Here is an 18,647-nt window from a genome sequence, read left to right as displayed (position 1 = left end):
TTTATTATTGAATTATCTATATTTTATTTCATATTACAACATTTGCTTTTGTAAAATGACTACATCACTAAATATATATATACATTATGTATTAAATTGGGGGGGGGGGGGGTAGCCAGTAGTTTCTCAGGGTCCCCGCCCCCCATGGAGGCGCCACTGTCACGCGCACCAGCAGCTGTCACTGCACGCGGGTGCCCGCGCGCTGCATATAGCCAGACTCTTCTGTTTGAAGGTTACACTGCAGCTCCTAGCCATCTTGTTATAAGACATGATGGGGCGCTGAAAGAAAAAAAACCCAAAACATTTAAATAAAGAAATTGGTAAAGGTGGAGGAGCGGGTTTTGTTTAGTTTTCCCACCTCTTCCTGCCACACAGAGCCGGTGACGAGCACACATCAGAGAGAGAACAAAATCACGTCTTCCTCCGCCGCGTGAGCTCATAGCAGCTCGTGCAGAGGCAGCTGTGGATTAATTCGCCAGGCTGAAACCATGAGCTGGGGGACGGAGCTTTGGGTGAGTCCCACCGCGCTTGTACCGTTAACAAACAACACCTTTTTTTTTTAAAAAAAAAGCCTATAAATAGACTCCTCCGTATTGGTGCGCAGCGGCCTTATTTTTCTATCGTGTTTTGCGGTCAAACCGCCGCTCAAAAACGGCCGTGAAGCGTCCTAACGGGGGAAGCTAATTTGTAATGAAATCCGGCGGGGATCATTCTGCTTTTAGCTCTCTGCTCATTAGCGGTTGTTTGATTCAAACGCAGCTAACCAGTACCGTTCGGACACACACACCCCTTCTCGGTACCACAGAGGGGGACACAGGTTCGTGTTGGACCGGGTCTAGCTTAGTTATTAGCATGTGATAAACATGATATTACAAGCAGGTTAGAAAACGCTCATAGGGACTGTCATTACAGGAAGTGCACTCATTCACCCAACACTCAACTAGATTAGTTAATATTACATTCATTTTAGGATTATTTTACACAATATTTTGGAGTTAACTCATAATCCTTTTATCAATCAATGATGCTAAATATTTACAACCTTTACTGAGAATCATGTTTGGTCCACTATGTTAGAGAGCAGCAGCAGTACTGCAGAATTCTTCTGCTATGATTTCATTTTTCATCTGACTGACATCTGAGGAGCTTTGATCTCCACGCATCTCTCCAGCCTTCATTAATCTGACCAAAGCTCCTCTGTATCAGTCATTTTGTGCAGCACTCACCTGGACGTGAGCAGCAAGGTGACAAAAATAGATTTTTTTTTTACGACCTGATAATAAGCAGTTCTGGTGAGTGGAATTCCTTCTGTCTGGGATTTGTTGTGTTGTTCTGCTGCCTGAGGCGGTGACTTGTTGCTGGTCTGCATCAGGCAAACATGGAGCCAACGCTTGCACCTGAATGAGGGGCTCAGCTGCGTTTAGACCTTCTGGATTCTAGAAGAACAACGTCTGACCAGATCTGCTCAAGAATTTTGGGCTCGTCTGTTGCAACAGCTCTGATAATCACGCAAAGCAAACACAGCCCTGAGGTGCTTTACGTGCTGTCGAGTCTGGAACATGTTTGCAGGGATTCCTCAGCTTCCTCAGCTTTTCCCCTCCTTGCAATCTGAATCTAATCCAGACACTTTTTAACTGCCCTTTTCTGGCATTTGGAAAAACCCAATAATAATAATAATGGATTAGATTTATCTGCGCTTTTCCAGACGCTCAAAGCGCTTACATTGTGGCCATTATTCATTCACTCTTCATTCATACTTGGTGATGGTAAGCTATGGTTGTAGCCACAGCTGCCCTGGGGCAGACTGACAGAGTCGGGCTGCCATTTCGCGCCTACGGCCCCTCTGACCATCACCGGGATCATTCATACACATTCACACACCAGTGGAGCCACACTGGAGGCAAGGAGGGTGAAGTGTCTTGCCCAAGGACACAACAACATTTGGCTGGTGGGAGCGGGGAATCGAACCGCCAACCCTTCGATCATCGGACGACCCGCTCAACCACCTGAGCCACTGTCGCCCAATGAGCACAGTGATCATCAACAGGTGGCATTTGCAACTGAACATGCTCACAGCTTATTGTGTTTGAAACACAGCAAAATGTCTTGATCGTCGGGTGTATTCAGACCGGAACCAGAGTTTTTTTTCCTTTGATAATCCGGAACAAATTTTCCGTGTGAATACACCCAAGTGGAACCGCTCTCTGACCCATCTTTGGAGGTGGTCTCGGTTTGTTTCCAATCGGACTGAGCTACAGTTCGCTCTGAGAGTCCTCAGTGTGAATACAATCCGTTCCCGGAGCGGAACAACTGGACCAAAACAGCCACCGTAGCCGATGTAAACAGAGTAGGAATGTAGCAGCAAATGAGCCACAGACGAATACAGAGCAACGATTGTGGTGTTATCAAATAGAGTTGAAATGTTTATTTGTTAGAAAGTTCATTTTAACACAGCTGAGAACCCTTCCTACATGCTTTTCTGTCTGGGTCTAAGTCCTCGTTTCCACGGCAACCACTCTTGCCAATCATGAGTGAGTTTGTTGGAAGTCCACACCCTTACTACATGAAATTGGGAGAATCTGTCAATCAAACGTTTTGAGCGCTTGACGTGAGACTACCTCCTTTTATTGAGTCATCTGATTGGCCAATTTATAACTTGAATAACAGGCAGTACAGAAAAAATATCATTAAAGAACATGGGAAAAAGGTAACAGAGCAAGAATAGTTGTTGTTCTGACAAATGTAATGGCTGAGTAATAGCTGTTTATTTCTCAATAGAAATCTATGGGCACTTCCTGTTTGGACTGCAGGGGGGGCGGAGGTACTAGTTCTTATACTCCGTCAGTGGGGGCAAAGAAACCTCAAGTGTTACCCCTGTTCTAGAAATAAAATATTGTAAAAGAAGAGATGCTCCATCACGCATGGGGATGCATGCCCCACACCATTCTTCTCATCTACTTGTGACAGGCGGTAAACAGGAAGGAAAAAATGACAGATCAGGGGAGTTAAGTCAAAGCAGAACAGAGTTTCTCAACATCTAACCAACAACACATCGGTGGTGCAAACTGGTCCTGGTGTCAGGTTTGGTCTCTCAGCTTTTTTTCAGAAGTCAGTAAAACAGATCAGTTTCCGCTTGATTACAGAAAAAAAACCTCAGATTGACATATTTGAACTGAGCGGGCAATAATACCAACCGTTGCTACGTTACAGTTGCAGTGTTTACACCCAGACAACAAGCATGGCAAAGAAATAAACATGGCTTGATGACATGTTTTTTTTTGTGTGTGTGCTCGGTGATTCCCCACATGTTAAACCAAAGAAAGCTAACTCCAGAAGCTTTTAGTGCAACACCACAGAGACTGTCTAAAAAGGTTTGATTTGGTCATGTTTCTGTTCTTGTATTATCAGTGACAGAAGTGTTAAAAATGGGCTGCACGGTGGCGCAGTGGTTAGCGCTCTTGCCTCACAGCAAGAAGGCCCCGGTTCAAGTCCCGGCTGGGGGGACATGATAAACTACATCAACGGGGGACCTTTCTGTGTGGAGTTTGCATGTTCTCCCCGTGCATGCGTGGGTTTTCTCCGGGATCTCCGGCTTCCTCCCACTGTCCAAAAACATGCTACATAGGTTAATTGGCAACTCTAAAATGTCCATAGGTGTGAGTGTGAGTGTGAGAGTGAATGGATGTGTGATTGAAGACATTCTACCCTGCGACAGACTGGCGACCAGTCCAGGGTATCCCTTGCCTACGCCCAAGTGGCCGGGATAGGCTCCGGCAACCCCGTGACCCCGAAAGGGAATAAACGGTCAAGAAGATGAAGAAGTGTTAAAAAAACATTTCTGCATAAAGATTATTTGGCAGTTGATTAAATATAGATAGGCGTTATGTCAGTGTAGTCACTCCATCGGTGAAAATTAACACCTGTCAAAGAAGGTGTTTTTTGTACAGACCAAACATTTAGAAATGTGTTAAATTGTTGTAGATGAACTGCAGAAACCCTGAAACAGTTGAATTTACAAGCCACGAAGGAAGTGGATTGTGGTGAAACATACTATGACCGTTTTTGTTCTTTTAAAGGGCACTTTTATCTTATCATGCAGTATTATTAAAAAGAAAACGCCACCATGGCTTTGGATCAGTTCTATCTACAATCCCTGAAAAGAGCTAGAATGAGGAGACAGCAGTAAGCTCCACACGTCACCTCAAGCATCAAGATGCCAGTCTGTCTGTCTAACAGAGATTCTTACATATATATATACATTAGTGTTGACTTTAAAAACTACTACCAGGAGTTTGCTCCACTGCTTTGTCTGTAGATGGAAGCTGATACTACTCTCTGCTGTGGTGACACCACCACCAAAAGTCTCACTTCTCTTGTGTGGTTCCTTTGGAAACTGAATGAAGGTCATAAATGTCCAGTTCTACTAAATCTGTAAGATGTAAGTTCACATCCCTGTTGCACACATCTTATTGATGAAGCATCATGGAGAGGGTTGAAACGCTAGCCAAAGACCAGCTAAAGGTGAGTGGAACCGGGCAGCAGGACTCCATTGATAATCAGGGGATAAAACGGGTTCAGAGTGAATGTTTCTTTTCATGTTTGTCCAAAAGCTGTTTTATGGTAGACATTCCTTTTGTTTGCATCTTGGTTCCTCCCGTCCCACTCCCACTTCAGAAAGTTTCTGCTGTTATTTGGATTTGAGATGAGCCTGGTGTTAGACGCAGATTTCCTCTTCATTTTCTCCCACCGTTTATTATGATGAACCAGTCTCCCCCCCACAGGGTTCAGCTTCATCCCCCACGGCCGTTCACTTGACATGCAGGACACTTCCATGTCTGAAATCTGAGCTACTTTGTTTCTGCCTGTCTGTGTGCCCAAGTCAGTGGGGGGTCAGAGACTGAACCCTTTTGGCAGGCTAAAACAGAGCCTTCCATTAAATTTGTCAGAATCACCACACACCTGCTGACTCAGAGATACTCCCCCAGGCCCGTGTTTTCTGCTCCTGCACCTTCAAAGCCCTAAAATAGTGAATGATCTGCATTCAAATGCAAACTTTAGAACCATTGTATGTTTAGCTCACGGTAGAACACATTGTTGTTTGGATTGTCAGAGTGTTGGATCATCATATAACTTAAATGTGACTCAGTCCTTCCCGTCAAAGTCGGTTGCAGTCTTGAATCATTCAGAGCCTTTGCTGTATTTGGAGGCAGCCCCCTAATCTTCGTTTGACTCAGGAAATTGTTCTAGCGTCGGCCCTAAGTCTCTGGAGTGTTTGCACAATGTTACCTTAGCTCTGTCTCCCTCTGCGCTCTAATTGCTGCATTGTTGCAGAACATGCTGTCGGTGTGATCAGGTCTGCAGGAAATGACGGCGTTTGCACAGAAGATAAGTTTATGACTGTTAATGAGGGACCACATCTGTCCTCATTGCAACTTTCAACAAGACATCTTCTCATTATTGGCCTTTAGATATTAAATACTTTGATCATTATTGTTATATATTATGTTATTGCCAATATGTCTATTTTATTTGGAGAAAAATAGGTTGGTATTGAGGACAGAACATTTGTTAAATATGGCCTCAGCCAAATTAAAACAAGAGCTTGAAGGCTAAAGATGAAAGCATGAACTTGATGGTTTTGTTGTACCTTTTGTGATGAGAGAAAATAAAGCAAGAAAATGGTTTTCTAATCTATAATAAGCCAAACTACATTTTTTATCTTTTTAAATTTAATTTTTTAAAGGTCACTTCTTATATCTATACTACACAGGTACAAGTCCCTTTGATAAAAATTGGATGCAATTACACTAGTAAGGTAAAGTTAACAATCCAACATTTCACAAAGCAACAGAAAAACATCATAAGAAGACAACTAAACACAATAAACCTGTCATTAGTCTTTTTATCGTTATTTAGCTGATTAATGGTCAGGAATTCCTCTTTTTCATTGAGGCATGACTATCAAAGTGACAGTGGGATTAATAAAGTATAAATGAATTGAATTGAAAAACGTTCTTGAATTTTCCACAAAGTTGAAGAACACAGCGAAGTACAAGACTACGAGAGAAAGGCTGCACCATTAAACAGAAGTCTGTAAGCTATTTTAAAGCAAGTCTTCTCTAAAATATCTTTTATTTTTTAAATATGCACTTTAATTCTGTGAAATGTTAAGAAAATGGCAGAAATGAAAACTAAGAAACTAAGGGGTGATAAAAAAAACAGTTTCTAACAGTAATATTTTCATTCAAACTGATATTCATTTCATATCAGATGATGTTTACTTTCCATTGCCTCTCTTAAGGTCGACTTAAGTCAGTCACATTCTGCCTCTTAAAGCTCAATAACCTTGCCGTCCTATGTTACAACTCAATGTGAGCTGTGAAAACGGAGCCTACAGTTGTGATACTTCAAACTATATTAAACATGACAGATCTCAGGATATGTGAGATGAATAATGTGTGTGCCGTGCCAAGCTGCCTTTAAACAGGTTCATCTTTACCCATCATACCCAGACAAGATGCCTCTAGGGGGTAAGATGTATCATCCAGAAAACTCTGAAACTGTTGCAACCAGAAATGGAAGATCACCTCAATATTTCAGTGAAACCCGGTGAAGATAGTGACTACAGGTGGTCTGTTCTTTAAAGTGTTTGCTGGTGAACCTGCTGACTTTTAAAGGACAGGTTCATTAATCTGACCATGGTTATGTCTGTCTCAAGTTATTCAGACTATTTGGTTCTTTGTTTGTCAGTAAAAACATTACATTCGTTAGACAGATTTGAGCCTTTCTGTGTGTTGAAAGAGAAATTTGGATGGAGTTGAAGTTTCACTTTGAGCTCCTTTGACTCCTGTTATTTGAAGCCAAGCTGCTGCACTGAGACGCCTTGCATGACACCGACGGAAAAAGCCCTTTCCTTGATCTATTTGTAAGCAGAAACTGTAAATGAGGCAGAGGGACGGTTTCAGTGCAGAACACACACCATCATCCAACCCTCTCATTTACCTCCATAAAACTCATAATTATAAACTAGTGCAACTTGTTTGTGTGTTATTTGTTTCTAAATTCCATAACCTCCAATGCATCTAACTGGCTAAAAGCATTTGAAATCTATATTTATAGAGGAACATGATGTTTGTATGTTCTGTAGAGGAACAGGTTTTGAGGAAACGTTTGATGGCAGAATCTGCCTCAACAAGAAAATCGCCTAAAAACACACTATAGTCAGAATTAGCAGTGTAGGCTTGAAGCTCAGCAGGGGTGTGATTTGCTCACTGTAGACAGCATTAACTCCACATTTTAGCCTCCTTTATGTTCCCTGCTGTGTCTGTTAAAAGGTGATTACTGATGGTTCTCTTCATCACAACCAAAGATGCCCTTTTAGCTTCCAAACAAACGCTTGTGGGGTTTTCTGACAGAAGACTTGAAGGTGCCTCATGGTAGATAGGAGACAGTTGGTCTGCAGGCCCTGAAATTTAGAGTTTTGGCACCACCAGTAAACTGTTTGATATATTTTTTCCTCATCCATCGTGCAAGAGCTGATTGGTTAAATGTTTAAATTAGGGAAGTAGGGAAGAAATCTAATAGATGTCTTCTTCAATCTCATCTTCCTCAATCAACTTCAAAAGCAAATTTTTGCTGCGCCGTTGTTTCAAGTTTGCTTCATTGCTCAAGCAATGCAATGTAAAGTGCAGTGTAAGGACTATAGGGAATTTACAGGGGTGTTGCTATTATGCTTCTTGTTAAAAAGGTGTATGAACCTGGCTTTTGAACATCATAACTTTCTTCTCTAGATGAAATAAAGGCAGAATCCGAATTCTTCCCTGCCCCCTAAGGCTTCTCCCTATCCCTACATTTAGCCCTCTAAACGGACAGGTATTGAAAAATAGTGTCTTCTAATTCAGACGTCACTCCCACTCAATGACGTCATCAAAAGTCACCGGTCATCCACGTTAGTGAGTAGCTGCCAGCGCTCGGAAAATGTATAACAAAATCAGTTTTATATCTTTAAGAAGTGCTTTTTTTCAGAACAAAAGGTCATTACCTACATTTACATGTAAACTTCTGTGCTTTAGAGGATACCCATGTAAAGAAATGCGTTTCTCTTTCACAACACAGTTTGACGCGGATTACCCTTGTCAGGGTTGCCCATTCAAAAAACTATTTCGGATACCCCTAATCCCTCCATATGCCCTTACAATTGGAGGGTTAGGGAGAAGCTGGAGGGGTAGGGGAAGAATTCGGATTTAGGCAAAAGCTCCGGTTTTGTAGCAGTGGGTCCTATAAGCCCTCTTGACCCATCCCTCTTCAGAACAGATTGAAAAAGAGGATTTATAATCTACAGTCAACTTTTGTTAAAGAATCTTATTGAAGAAACATTTTTTAACTGAGGGGAAATACTCATTATTCCACAATATGTTGGGTTAAAGACACATTTAACCCAACACCTTACTGCAATTTATAAATGTTATAATTAAAGTCAGCTTAAGCTATTTTCCCATGTAGCTTAACAAGGGTTAACCCGAATGGTGCTGCAAGTTTTTGGGTTGTCTGGGACCGTAGAGGGTCGTAAAGAGGAGCTGCCTGTTAAATGCGCATTTTAAGGGGAGCGCAGGTGTCAGGGCTCGTCAAAAATAGGGAATTCAATTGTTCTGGTGTGTGTGGTACGTGTATAGTGAAGTATTCGTAAGGCTAATATAAGTGGCACATACTTATGACATACAGGCGTCGCTGTCTTACGCCACATTCTAGTCATTACTAAAGCATTGGTCTCAACAACCCTTATGGCTAGACACGATCTGTCTGCAGGCAAAAAAATGGGAAAACCTGTCAGGGGCGCGCAAGGAACCTGCACTTATAACGTGAACCACACTCATTGGCTCCTTTCGCAGTGCGCAGAATTTGGGGGGTTAAAAATAATTGTACAACACGCCTGCGTCTCATCTACTTCCCCCTTACTTACCTTTGCGTGTCGTCTAAGTATTCACTACGATCTGGTGCCTGCAGCACACCTGGAGAAAAAATGTGTGTTAACATTTTGGCTCTACAAGCTCACTAAGCAGTCTACAACCTTGATATTTCATGTGAGCCACCTGCCTGAACTGTACAAGTTTGCCCATTTTTCGTCTGCAGACAGCCAGTATCCACCTGTGAGGGCAGTTGTTACTAAGGCGCTACAGAATCAATACCTTACTTGGTTTACCCTGCCAAGTCATTTGACGTTATCAACTTATGATTCCAACCAAATATATAAATACACAGAGCTTAAAGTTTTCTAATATTTGTAACGTGATTGTTTTTCTTTATTTTAGTCTTTTTCTTGAGTTCAAAGTTTCTTTTGTTCCAGATAATGCATTATATAAGAATTTAATGGCCTGTTATTTCAGAAAAGAACAAAAACAGCTCAGTGGGAACAATGGCTGTTGTGTGTTTGCTAGCTTGCTAGGATTAGCGCACAGAGCAGGCTAATGGGTGTTAAAGGTGCACACGGGGGAGCTTCAGTAATCAGATTAATAACAGCCTCATTTAATCATGTTCTGTACTCGCTACGCCATTTCGGTTCCTTCTGTCGTAGTACTTGAGGCTTCTCACGAAACGCTTATGTTTTCTGATTTATTCTTTATTTTCCTTTAACTGCACTTTAGTTTAGACATAATTTGCTCGATCAACAGTTTCTTGCGTTGTTGTCCTGGTGACCTGGATTAGGTTTGTTCAGGGTTTTATTTTGTTTTTCCCTTCTTTTTAATTCCTTCAGAACTGCGGTAATGCTTAGAAGAAAAAGCGATTTTTTTGTTTTCCGGGATAACTCTCTTTCTGTGAAAAGTGATAAGGAAGCGCGAAAAGAAGAGGAGCAGTCGCCGACCCCGTTTGAAGAGTACGTGTATGGACTGTTGCAGATAAAGACAACCAGTGCTGTAAGTGAGCAGAGGCAGAAAGTATTCATCGATTTAGTCCAACTCTTTTATACTAAAAATATTTACCAAATCATTATGATTGGAGTTCAGTATTACAGTATTTGTGGCAGAAATCACAGCGAAAGGGCAGTAAAACAAAGTAAAAAAAACTAAAAAATAACTTCTAAAGAGCTAAATTTTATAGAAAAGTAGAACATTTTGTTTCTTTTTGATTTCTTTTGAATGTGCTGACTAGGGTTGTGCCGATGGACACATCGTCCATCGTGATGGGTGACTGACATCCCGATGGAGAGACCACCATCAAGATGCCATGTCATCGTCCATCCCGATGGTTGACAGCAAACAGCAAACATCGTCAACGGCCAATTTAAGGGACATCGCCCAACCCTAGTGCTGACAGTTTTTTTCAAGTCCCAGTGAATTACTGGTCAAAGGTTGTAATTTCCTTTGACCTATTTGCAGGAGCGTTTTATCTAAGAAATCTTTCACTTGAGATAAAAATAAACAAAATAAAGAGCAATAAAAAATAAAACTTTTATCATATTCACATCTCAAACTGCTTTCCAAAAACCGACATAGGAAAATAAACCTTATAACCTATACATGTTAAAAAAAAAGGACAAATATAAATAAATAAGCTGCAGTAAGCATTTTTAGCATTACTAAAAAGCTACCAGGAACAATGTAGAAAGTTTACACAGGGAATGTGATACGTGCTCCACAAAAAAATATCAACACGTACGCCTGCTCTCTTACAGCTCAGACGGCCCCTTTTGTTATTTCTATAAATGTCTTCTCGGCATGCAACAGGAGTTTTGGCTCTTGAGGTCAAACACGGCTCTCAACAGCTGTTCTCGTTTTTTGACATACATCTACTGTCGTTGATAGAAGTTTCCTTCGTGCACATTTCTGTGTTCATAACTGCTGGGTTCTTTTGAAGAGGAAGAAGAATCCAGATTTGATTAAAAAACAGGATGAAATTGAAATAAAAGCATGGAGAGATAATTTGCTTAAATGATCGTTTGTTGTTGTGCAGTGAGTTATGAAACGTTTCTTAGCCTTTAATAACTGAATTCAGCAAATGCAGCTGTTCTGTGGTGCAGCACATGATTTTTTATTCCTGTGACTCCTCCGACACTGGGGGTTCCACGCGGCTAAAGAGCCATTGTTCCACCCCACTTTCTTGGACAAAGCCTGGAGTGTGTTTGAGAGGGGGTTTGGCATCTCCACCAAATATTTGTTCTTGCCGCAGGACGCCCACAGGGCTGCAGGACAGCACTTGGCTGCAGGGATCAACTCATGAATGACAGTCGATCCCAGTGGCTCTGCTCAAGCATCAAACTATTTGTATCTTTGATTGATCGGATGCTAAAATTCTATTGTTTTACATATCTGTTGATGCTTTGAGTGTGATGTGAAACCCACAAACCTGTTTTTTCTTGGTCGCCACATTGGATCACTAATCTTCCATTGTCCTCCCACCATTTGAACATCTGTCTCTTTTACTGTGCCCCCCCCTCACTCTCTTTCTTCTAGATACAGCATACTTCCTGACAGTGGTGGGGTTTTGTCTAAACCACCATTCACTGACAAAGTGAAAGGACGACCCTAAGTTTGGAAACTCGATTTTAGTTTGAAACAAAGAATCCTGCTGTTGCATTCTTCATCAGCATCTTTATTCTATCTTTTTCTAGGAAATAATATTTTGTGATAAATAAAAGAAACAGTAACATTAGCATTTAGTTAGTTATTTACAAAGATAGTTGGATGTATTTGTACTTTTGTTCTATTTTTTGCTTTATGCAATTGTAGATTTGTTCGAAATATATATAAAAAACATTTCCCCCCTCATGAGCTTATCTCTATCTGTGATCACCATAGCAATAAAGAGACCTTTTTAAAATGGAAATTCCCCCCCCCCCCCCCCCCCCCAAAATGTTCCAGTCAGAACAGATCTTTCACTGTTGTTGAATTCTAGGTATCTTCTTTAGCTTTGCATTATGTTAGTAAATCATTTTTAAAATTCAAATATAAAAAGCAAATTTCAAATCATAGTTGTTTTGTTCATATATTTAGAAAATGTATTTATTAAAATCAAATGTCTTAAATTGTTTAAAGTGCTTTTTTTAACCCCTAAAGCAATAACAAAAATCCAACGTATTTTGTTTGTTTGCTTCTGTCATCCACACCCTGCAGGATTTTCTTTTTAGTTTCATGCTGAATGACCTGCATAAAACTACAGTATTTGTGTGTGGTACAGTTCTGCCTACACTTCTAGTTTTTCTTTTTGGAATTGCGACAAAAGCAACCAGAATGTGTGTCATTGGTCTCTGTGTACAGGATGCAATTGAGGGATTTGGTCTGAAGTGGTTGCTAAATATGTGCATTAGTTCAGATTAACTGCTAGTCTCAAGCATAAACCTGTTCTGTAATCCTCAGCCTTACTTAAGAGGGGTTTTGCAGACCAGAAGGTTGATCGTCACACAGGAATGTGTTTGTTTTCTTGCCGCTTGTAGGCAACGACATATATTTAGCAACATTTGACTGTCTTCTTTGTTCTCTGCTTTGAACCAGTTTCCCAAATAATATGAAATAGGTGGGTGCATTGCTGTATTTATTTTACTTTAATGAAGTACAATAATAGTACAAGCATTGCAATGAGTGGGAGTGTTGTCTGAAATAACAAGTACAGTGGGCCTGGTTCATATCCTGAAGGGATCCCAGGAACAGGGTCAGGTGTCAGACGCCCCAGACCAAACCTGGGAGTGAGTCAAGGACAGTACAAGGAGTTCAAAGGCTTTGAGAGGAGGATGTTGGTGGAGCCTGTGTCCTAGTTTGATCACAAGACTCACAACTTTTTAAGCTAGCTGAACAAAGCAGGCGGAACATTGGGATTTATAGGCTCAAGCCAAAGAAAATAATAGTCATTTTAGACAGCCATAGTGCTATATATCTAAAAGAAAATGTAGAAATGCATGCCAGTATCTGTAGAATATGTATATTAGTATCACTGTCAGTCAGTATATACCAGGGGTGTCAAACTCAATTTGGTTCAGGGGCCACATTCAGCCCGTCTGATCTCAAGTGGGCCGGACTAGTAACGTAAAAGCAAAATAACAGCTTTGTTTTAGTTTTTTTACTCAATTTGAAAAAATGCCTCAACCAACATAGTATCCTAATCACTTGGGGCCAATGGATCTCGAATAAAATTAATTTCAATTTAAAAAAAGTTGGTCTATTTAATTTTATACATACTGAATATTTTACATCTGACACTGAAGCAATCCAGAAACTTTTCTTTATGGTAAGTCTATTAGTGGTGTTGAATGTTATATTCTTTGAGCACTGCAACCTGTTGATGACATACCAAGCATGCAGGTCTTGCATTCAGCTCTGTGAACAAATTAAACTCTGTGCATTTTTCCTGGAAAGCTTCTTTTTGACAACATTTTGGTCATTAGGGTGTCACTACTGGTCATCCTTAAAGCAAAATAGCAGTGGTAAGGGTCATAGGGAACCGAAGTGCATCTTACCAAGACACAGAGCTGTTAGGTTTCGCTTTTGGCACATGCAGAGATATGCTTTTTCACCTGTTTTGCCTTTCCTTTGCTCACCCTAGTGGCGGAATTGCGCATTTCGGTTATTTCTTTAAAAAATCATAACTCGCCATAGGAATGGACTAGAAACTTGCTTTCTTTTTTAAACATCCTTATGATTTTTACTCTTCATGTGTGGGCCAGACTTAACCACTTGGCGGGCCGCATGTTTGACACCCCTGGTATATACATTTCTGTCAATAGGCTGTAAAGATCCGCTGTAGTTCTACTTTGACCATACAGCCACGATGATTGTAAATGCGGTAGACTTCTGCCATTGACTTTGTATTAGAACTGGCCCCAGTGAGTGTGACGTCACCAGACAAAATTGTTTACTTTCGGCTCCAACCAAATTAAGTGATTTCTTTTTTTTTTTATATATACAAATTAAGTAATTTCAGTTACTATTTTTTCATGATACGGACGTATCATGCATGAAACTAGCAGGAGTAGCAATGTTATGGGGCGGCCGTGGTGCAGCGGTAGGGTGGTCGGCCCATGATCGTAAGATTGCAGGTTTGATTCCCGCCTTGCACGCCCATGAGTCGATGTGTCCTTGGGCAAGACACTGAACCCCACCTTGCCTCTGGTGGAAGGCTGGCGCCAGTGTTCGGCAGCGGAGCCACATACCAGTGTGTGAATGTGTGTGTGAATGTGTGTGTGACTGGGTGAATGGGTCTGTGACTGGAAAGCGCTTTGGGCTTTGTAGGTAGAAAAGCGCTATATAAGTATATGCCATTTACCATTCCGACTATTATAATGACTGAGTAATGGCTGTTTATTGTCTATGGCAGGGGTGGGCAATTCCAGGCCTCGAGGGCCGGTGTGTCTGCATGATTTCCAGATAGTCTTGCCCTACTCATGGCTGATTACCTGGTTCAGGTGTGTCCAGCCAATAATCTTGCCCTACTCATGGCTGATTACCTGGTTCAGGTGTGTCCAGCCAATTAGAACATGCCAGAGCAGGGTATGCTGGAAAACATGCAGGAATGCGGCCCTCAGTGCCCACCTCTGGTCTATGGTATTTTGGCTACTAAAAGTTTATCTGCGTCACCTACATTTACTTGTCGTTCTTGGAAAAATATATATACACAACCCGTTTACAGCAGTTAACGAGAACCAAAACCTGGACCTTATTTGATTCTATTGATTACCATTAACAGCACCTTTTGTAATTTTTAAAGTGAACTCTGAGCCTTGAGTGGATTAAATTCAGTTGAATTGAACTGAACTTCCCTCTTATGTTCAGTGATCCATGAATATCTGATTATTTTTGATAAATGAACAAACAGGTTTACTTACTAATATATGGTATTGGGCAAGTATTTAAACGTAGTCTTACATCAGATATGGTTTGAAAATGTCTCATTATGTTTACCATTTCTCCTTGTACCTTGAGTTTGTTCAGAACTGCAAAAATAGTTCTGAAGTGGATAGTTTTAGACACATTTTCTATCCTTTATGACATAAAAACCTTTCAGCTATCTCAAAAGATAATAAATAGTTCTAGTCTCTGCAGCTCCATGCTCCAAGTTCTACTCCAATCATTACTAGATCTACTGTAAAAGCATTCCCAGTGGTCTTTTAATTATAATTATGGTGTTCTTGGACAAAATAAGAAAACCTGTGTTGTTTTCTAGGGCATAGATTCTGCAGAGCGGCAGTAGTTCATTAAAAATTTGTCCACACCAATGGGACTGTTGGTAAGCCTGCCCCTACTTCCCATAATCCATTTGTTTACACCCTCTCCTGCTAGCATACAGCCCCTGACCCCCCTAACCTAACATTGCCGATGCTACAAAAATGGCGAGCAATATTGGAGCTATGAAGCCGTACAGATGTCAGTTTGAACGACGATAAAAAAGACGTACATGGATCTATTTGTCTTCAGTGAATGCATCAGAATGAGGAAGAGCAGGGAGCTTGTGGCTGGCTGTATTAGCTTCTACATCACATCTACAAGCTTTCTCACAGAAATGCAATATCAGGCTAAATTATCAGAAAAATGCCACAAAAACATCTAGAGCACAATTTTCACTAGAGTAAGTCTTTAAGTTCATTCTATATGAATAAAATCTAGAAGAAGACAAAATGTGGAGCAAACATGCTATCACTGTCTGACTCACTTGGAAACAGAAATTGCTCATTAACCACATCAAACACTAGGAAATTCGGTTTTAATTAAATTTGGCCGAGCCCATCTTCTTTATTTAGTTACGCTCATGGATTTTTGTCAGCGAATCTGCACTTTGTGGTCATAAAAGAATGGCTTTGCTTTACCTTCCGGAATGGCATTAGGCTGATATGATAGGAAAGCAAAGGTCGGACTCCCCTCTTTCAGTTCTGTTCCATGATTGCTTTCTCCATGGAGCTCATAATTTATTAAGATGCTGTTTGTGTTTCAGTTTGGAAGTTGCTTTATTAATGGCTTTTCCATTTTCTCATAAAGGCATCATTGTGACTCAGCATGAACCCATTGTTTGGTATTTTTTGTTCAGTTGATTACATCTTTACACCAACAAGAACCCAGTAGCCCCCGTCTTTTTGTAATCCCATCTCAAATAATCCCGCCTCTTTAGTCATTTCTATTCCTTTCAAGCCCCCTCCCTTTGTTTGTCTGCCCTCCCTCCCTGTCCTCCTCTCCCATCCCACTTTATTTCACCTTACGCCTGATGGAGCATTAAGCCTGACTGCTGTGGGCAAGCGTGACCTCATATTTAGAGAACGCCGTTCAGCGAGCAGCATCTCTCCCCCCTCCCTTCCTTCCTTTTTGGATCTTGCTTTTTCCATAAATTCGGGAATTTCTCGCTTCCTTTTGTTTGGAAGTGGGAGTGAGGTCAGCTGACATTGTTTCCACACCAAGCTCATGCTGATCCTCACTTGCTACACTTCGGGTTCACTTTGGATACTTCAAGGTCTGGTGGATAAACGCTCCTGATTTGAGCAACGCTTTTTCGCTGCGACCGTTTGGAAGTTGAATGGATCTTTTCCAGATTTGGATGTCTCAAAGGGAATTCGTTCTTCACTGAGGAACAGTGGATAAGATGCTGCCCCTGCACAAGAGGGTAATCTGAGAAATGTGTGCAAAGGAGGAGAGGAAAGCTTGACGTTCTGGATGTAGCTGTAGCTGTAGCTGTGGTGACGTGTGCTGCTTTTTGCCTCAAGCTTGCAATGAAGTGAATGATGTCTGACGGCATATTAGACTGGAAATATGCATGCTGTTCGTCACGAAATCGAGGTGGGAGGAAGGACAACAGTAGATGTGGGTGAAAGAAAAGTGATGGTGGTGGGGCAGCAATGAGTGATGAAGCGGAGGACATGCCTCATTATTTCAGTGGAACGTCTAATTGTTTGCCTTTTATCTCGTCATTCGCCTGTTGATTGGCTTCTTGATGAGCAGTTTCTCATTGAAGTTGACTTACAATGAGGACTGGAAAGTCCCCACCGTGTTGTTTGCCCCGTTTATGTGAACCAAGAGTCATTTTAGAGCAGATTTTGGCACGCTTTACCACTTGTTTTTCCCATAAACTGTCCAGCCCTGACAATTCAGAGGCAAACTATTGTTTTAGAATCACTCAAATGTCGATAGCTTGAGTTGCTGCAGACTTTTGTTGGCTCTTTTAGCCTACTTGCAGCCACAACCACTTCCTGTGTCTCACAGGAGTAGGATGCTTGATATAGGACCTGCATCGCACAGCCTGCTTTGCTCAGAGTCAAACATTTTGTGCTCACAGCTCCTTGTGTCAATTTGGACTGCATGAGAAGCCAGACATGGTAGAAGAGAGGATGGGCCTTTGTTGGAGCTACACTAAGGTTGTCTTTTTAATCCCTTTTTTTTTAACCTTTTGAGGGTTAGATTTGCTGCGCTGCCATGTGCAAAGAAATCTGAACACCGTAGCCGCTTATGGTAAATGATGGACTAGACGAACTTCTCTCCTTTTTGTGACCTCAGCCAAGTCCAGGCTCACTACTTCCCCACATTCATGAGTGAATTATGAATAATGAGTTCAGCCTGAACAGCTGCATTTGATTATCTGTGCAGAAGGCTAATGCCTGCTTTGCAGTGAGCTTACAATTTTTCTGTGTAACACACCGCTCCGTGAAATTATAACTAGAAGCTAAAGGGTAAAATGGTAAATGGCGTATACTTATATAGCGCTTAAAAGCCTGACAAAGTTGTATTTTGACAGTTTTACTTCAAGTGATGTACAGGTGGAATTTGGCTGATCAATAACAACATAACTGATAATCAGGTTATATATATATTTATTATTAATATTAAAAAAGATCTCAATAGCTAAGTAAAAGAAACATGAGTCACCTTGTTATAAGAACAACTTCCACATATGGAGATTTTAACTATGTCCTACTACGCTGTATTTTGTCCTTTCCTCTTCATTTTGTCTGTTTTGGAAACGGTAAAAGATCGCTGGTCCTCCAATGACATAACAACTGTGTCCTCTTCTTCTCTGCAGGATCAATTTGACAACTTGGAGAAGCATACGCAGTGGGGGATCGAATATGTGGATAAGTACACCAAATTTGTCAAGGAGCGATCAGAGATTGAAATCAGCTATGCAAAACAAATTAGGTGAGTGCCGACATGTGAGCCGTCTGTAGATTTGCAGCCTGAATGTTTTTCCTTCCATTCCTTTTTACCAGATCATTGTGCGGCTCACCCTGATCCCTGACCTCTCTATGGACGGGGATCCTCCAAATAGAAGCTTGACATGGGAGGCAGCACATGAGTATTTGAGACACACAAATAATTATATGAGTTTGATTTTGCATCAGACGGTTTGGAATTCTACCAGAAGCGGATCAGTGATAGTTTAGTCTACTTACACAATAAATGTGACATCTAATCAGTGAACAGTGAACTGAGGTCAACAACTAGCAACAGTGGAGATCATCCAGCTTTCAATGTTTTTATCTCCAGTGCTGCAAACATGTCATTAACCTTAATGGCTAGAAAAACAAATCAATTATTCAAATCTTTTTCAGCTTCTTTATAAAGCTTGTTGTGTAAAAGCTGCACACACAATGTCAGGGGAACTACTGTTTGATTTTGTTTCTTTGTGCCTTTTTTCCGTTGCACACTCCTCATTTCCTGTCAGTTTAAAACGACTTAAGAAAGGGT

The 18,647-nt window shown here is 41.1% G+C and overlaps 1 protein-coding gene and 1 long non-coding RNA gene across 49 annotated transcripts in view; one reads left to right on the top strand and one right to left on the bottom strand.

Annotated features, from left to right (window-relative positions):
- LOC144996433 (uncharacterized) lies at positions 1–498 on the bottom strand. The gene is made up of 2 exons (XR_013659381.1): positions 359–498; positions 1–279 (listed from the first exon to the last, which is right to left on the bottom strand). It is a non-coding gene; the product is annotated as an uncharacterized LOC144996433 (long non-coding RNA).
- fnbp1b (formin binding protein 1b) overlaps positions 253–18,647 on the top strand; it is a 59,581-nt gene continuing 41,186 nt past the window's right edge. For 23 of the 48 annotated variants that reach the window (XM_023960985.2, XM_078955910.1, XM_078955919.1 and 20 more), the window contains exons 1-2: positions 9,558–9,911; positions 17,983–18,098. In XM_023960985.2, coding sequence (XP_023816753.1) covers positions 9,762–9,911; positions 17,983–18,098 — 266 coding nt within the window. In that variant the 5' untranslated portion in view covers positions 9,558–9,761. Of the gene's footprint in view, positions 513–4,467; positions 4,522–9,549; positions 9,912–16,189; positions 16,573–17,056; positions 17,321–17,982; positions 18,099–18,647 lie in introns of those variants that run through there. The other 25 variants (XM_078955924.1, XM_078955922.1, XM_078955906.1 and 22 more) reach the window with 7 other exon arrangements.

Source organism: Oryzias latipes, chromosome 12 (genome assembly GCF_053564925.1).
Source record: "Oryzias latipes strain Hd-rR chromosome 12, Olatipes_Hd-rR_3.1".
NCBI lineage: Eukaryota > Metazoa > Chordata > Actinopteri > Beloniformes > Adrianichthyidae > Oryzias > Oryzias latipes.
The sequence above is the reverse complement of the archived record's forward strand: the minus strand, read 5'-3'. Positions and strand labels throughout refer to the sequence as shown.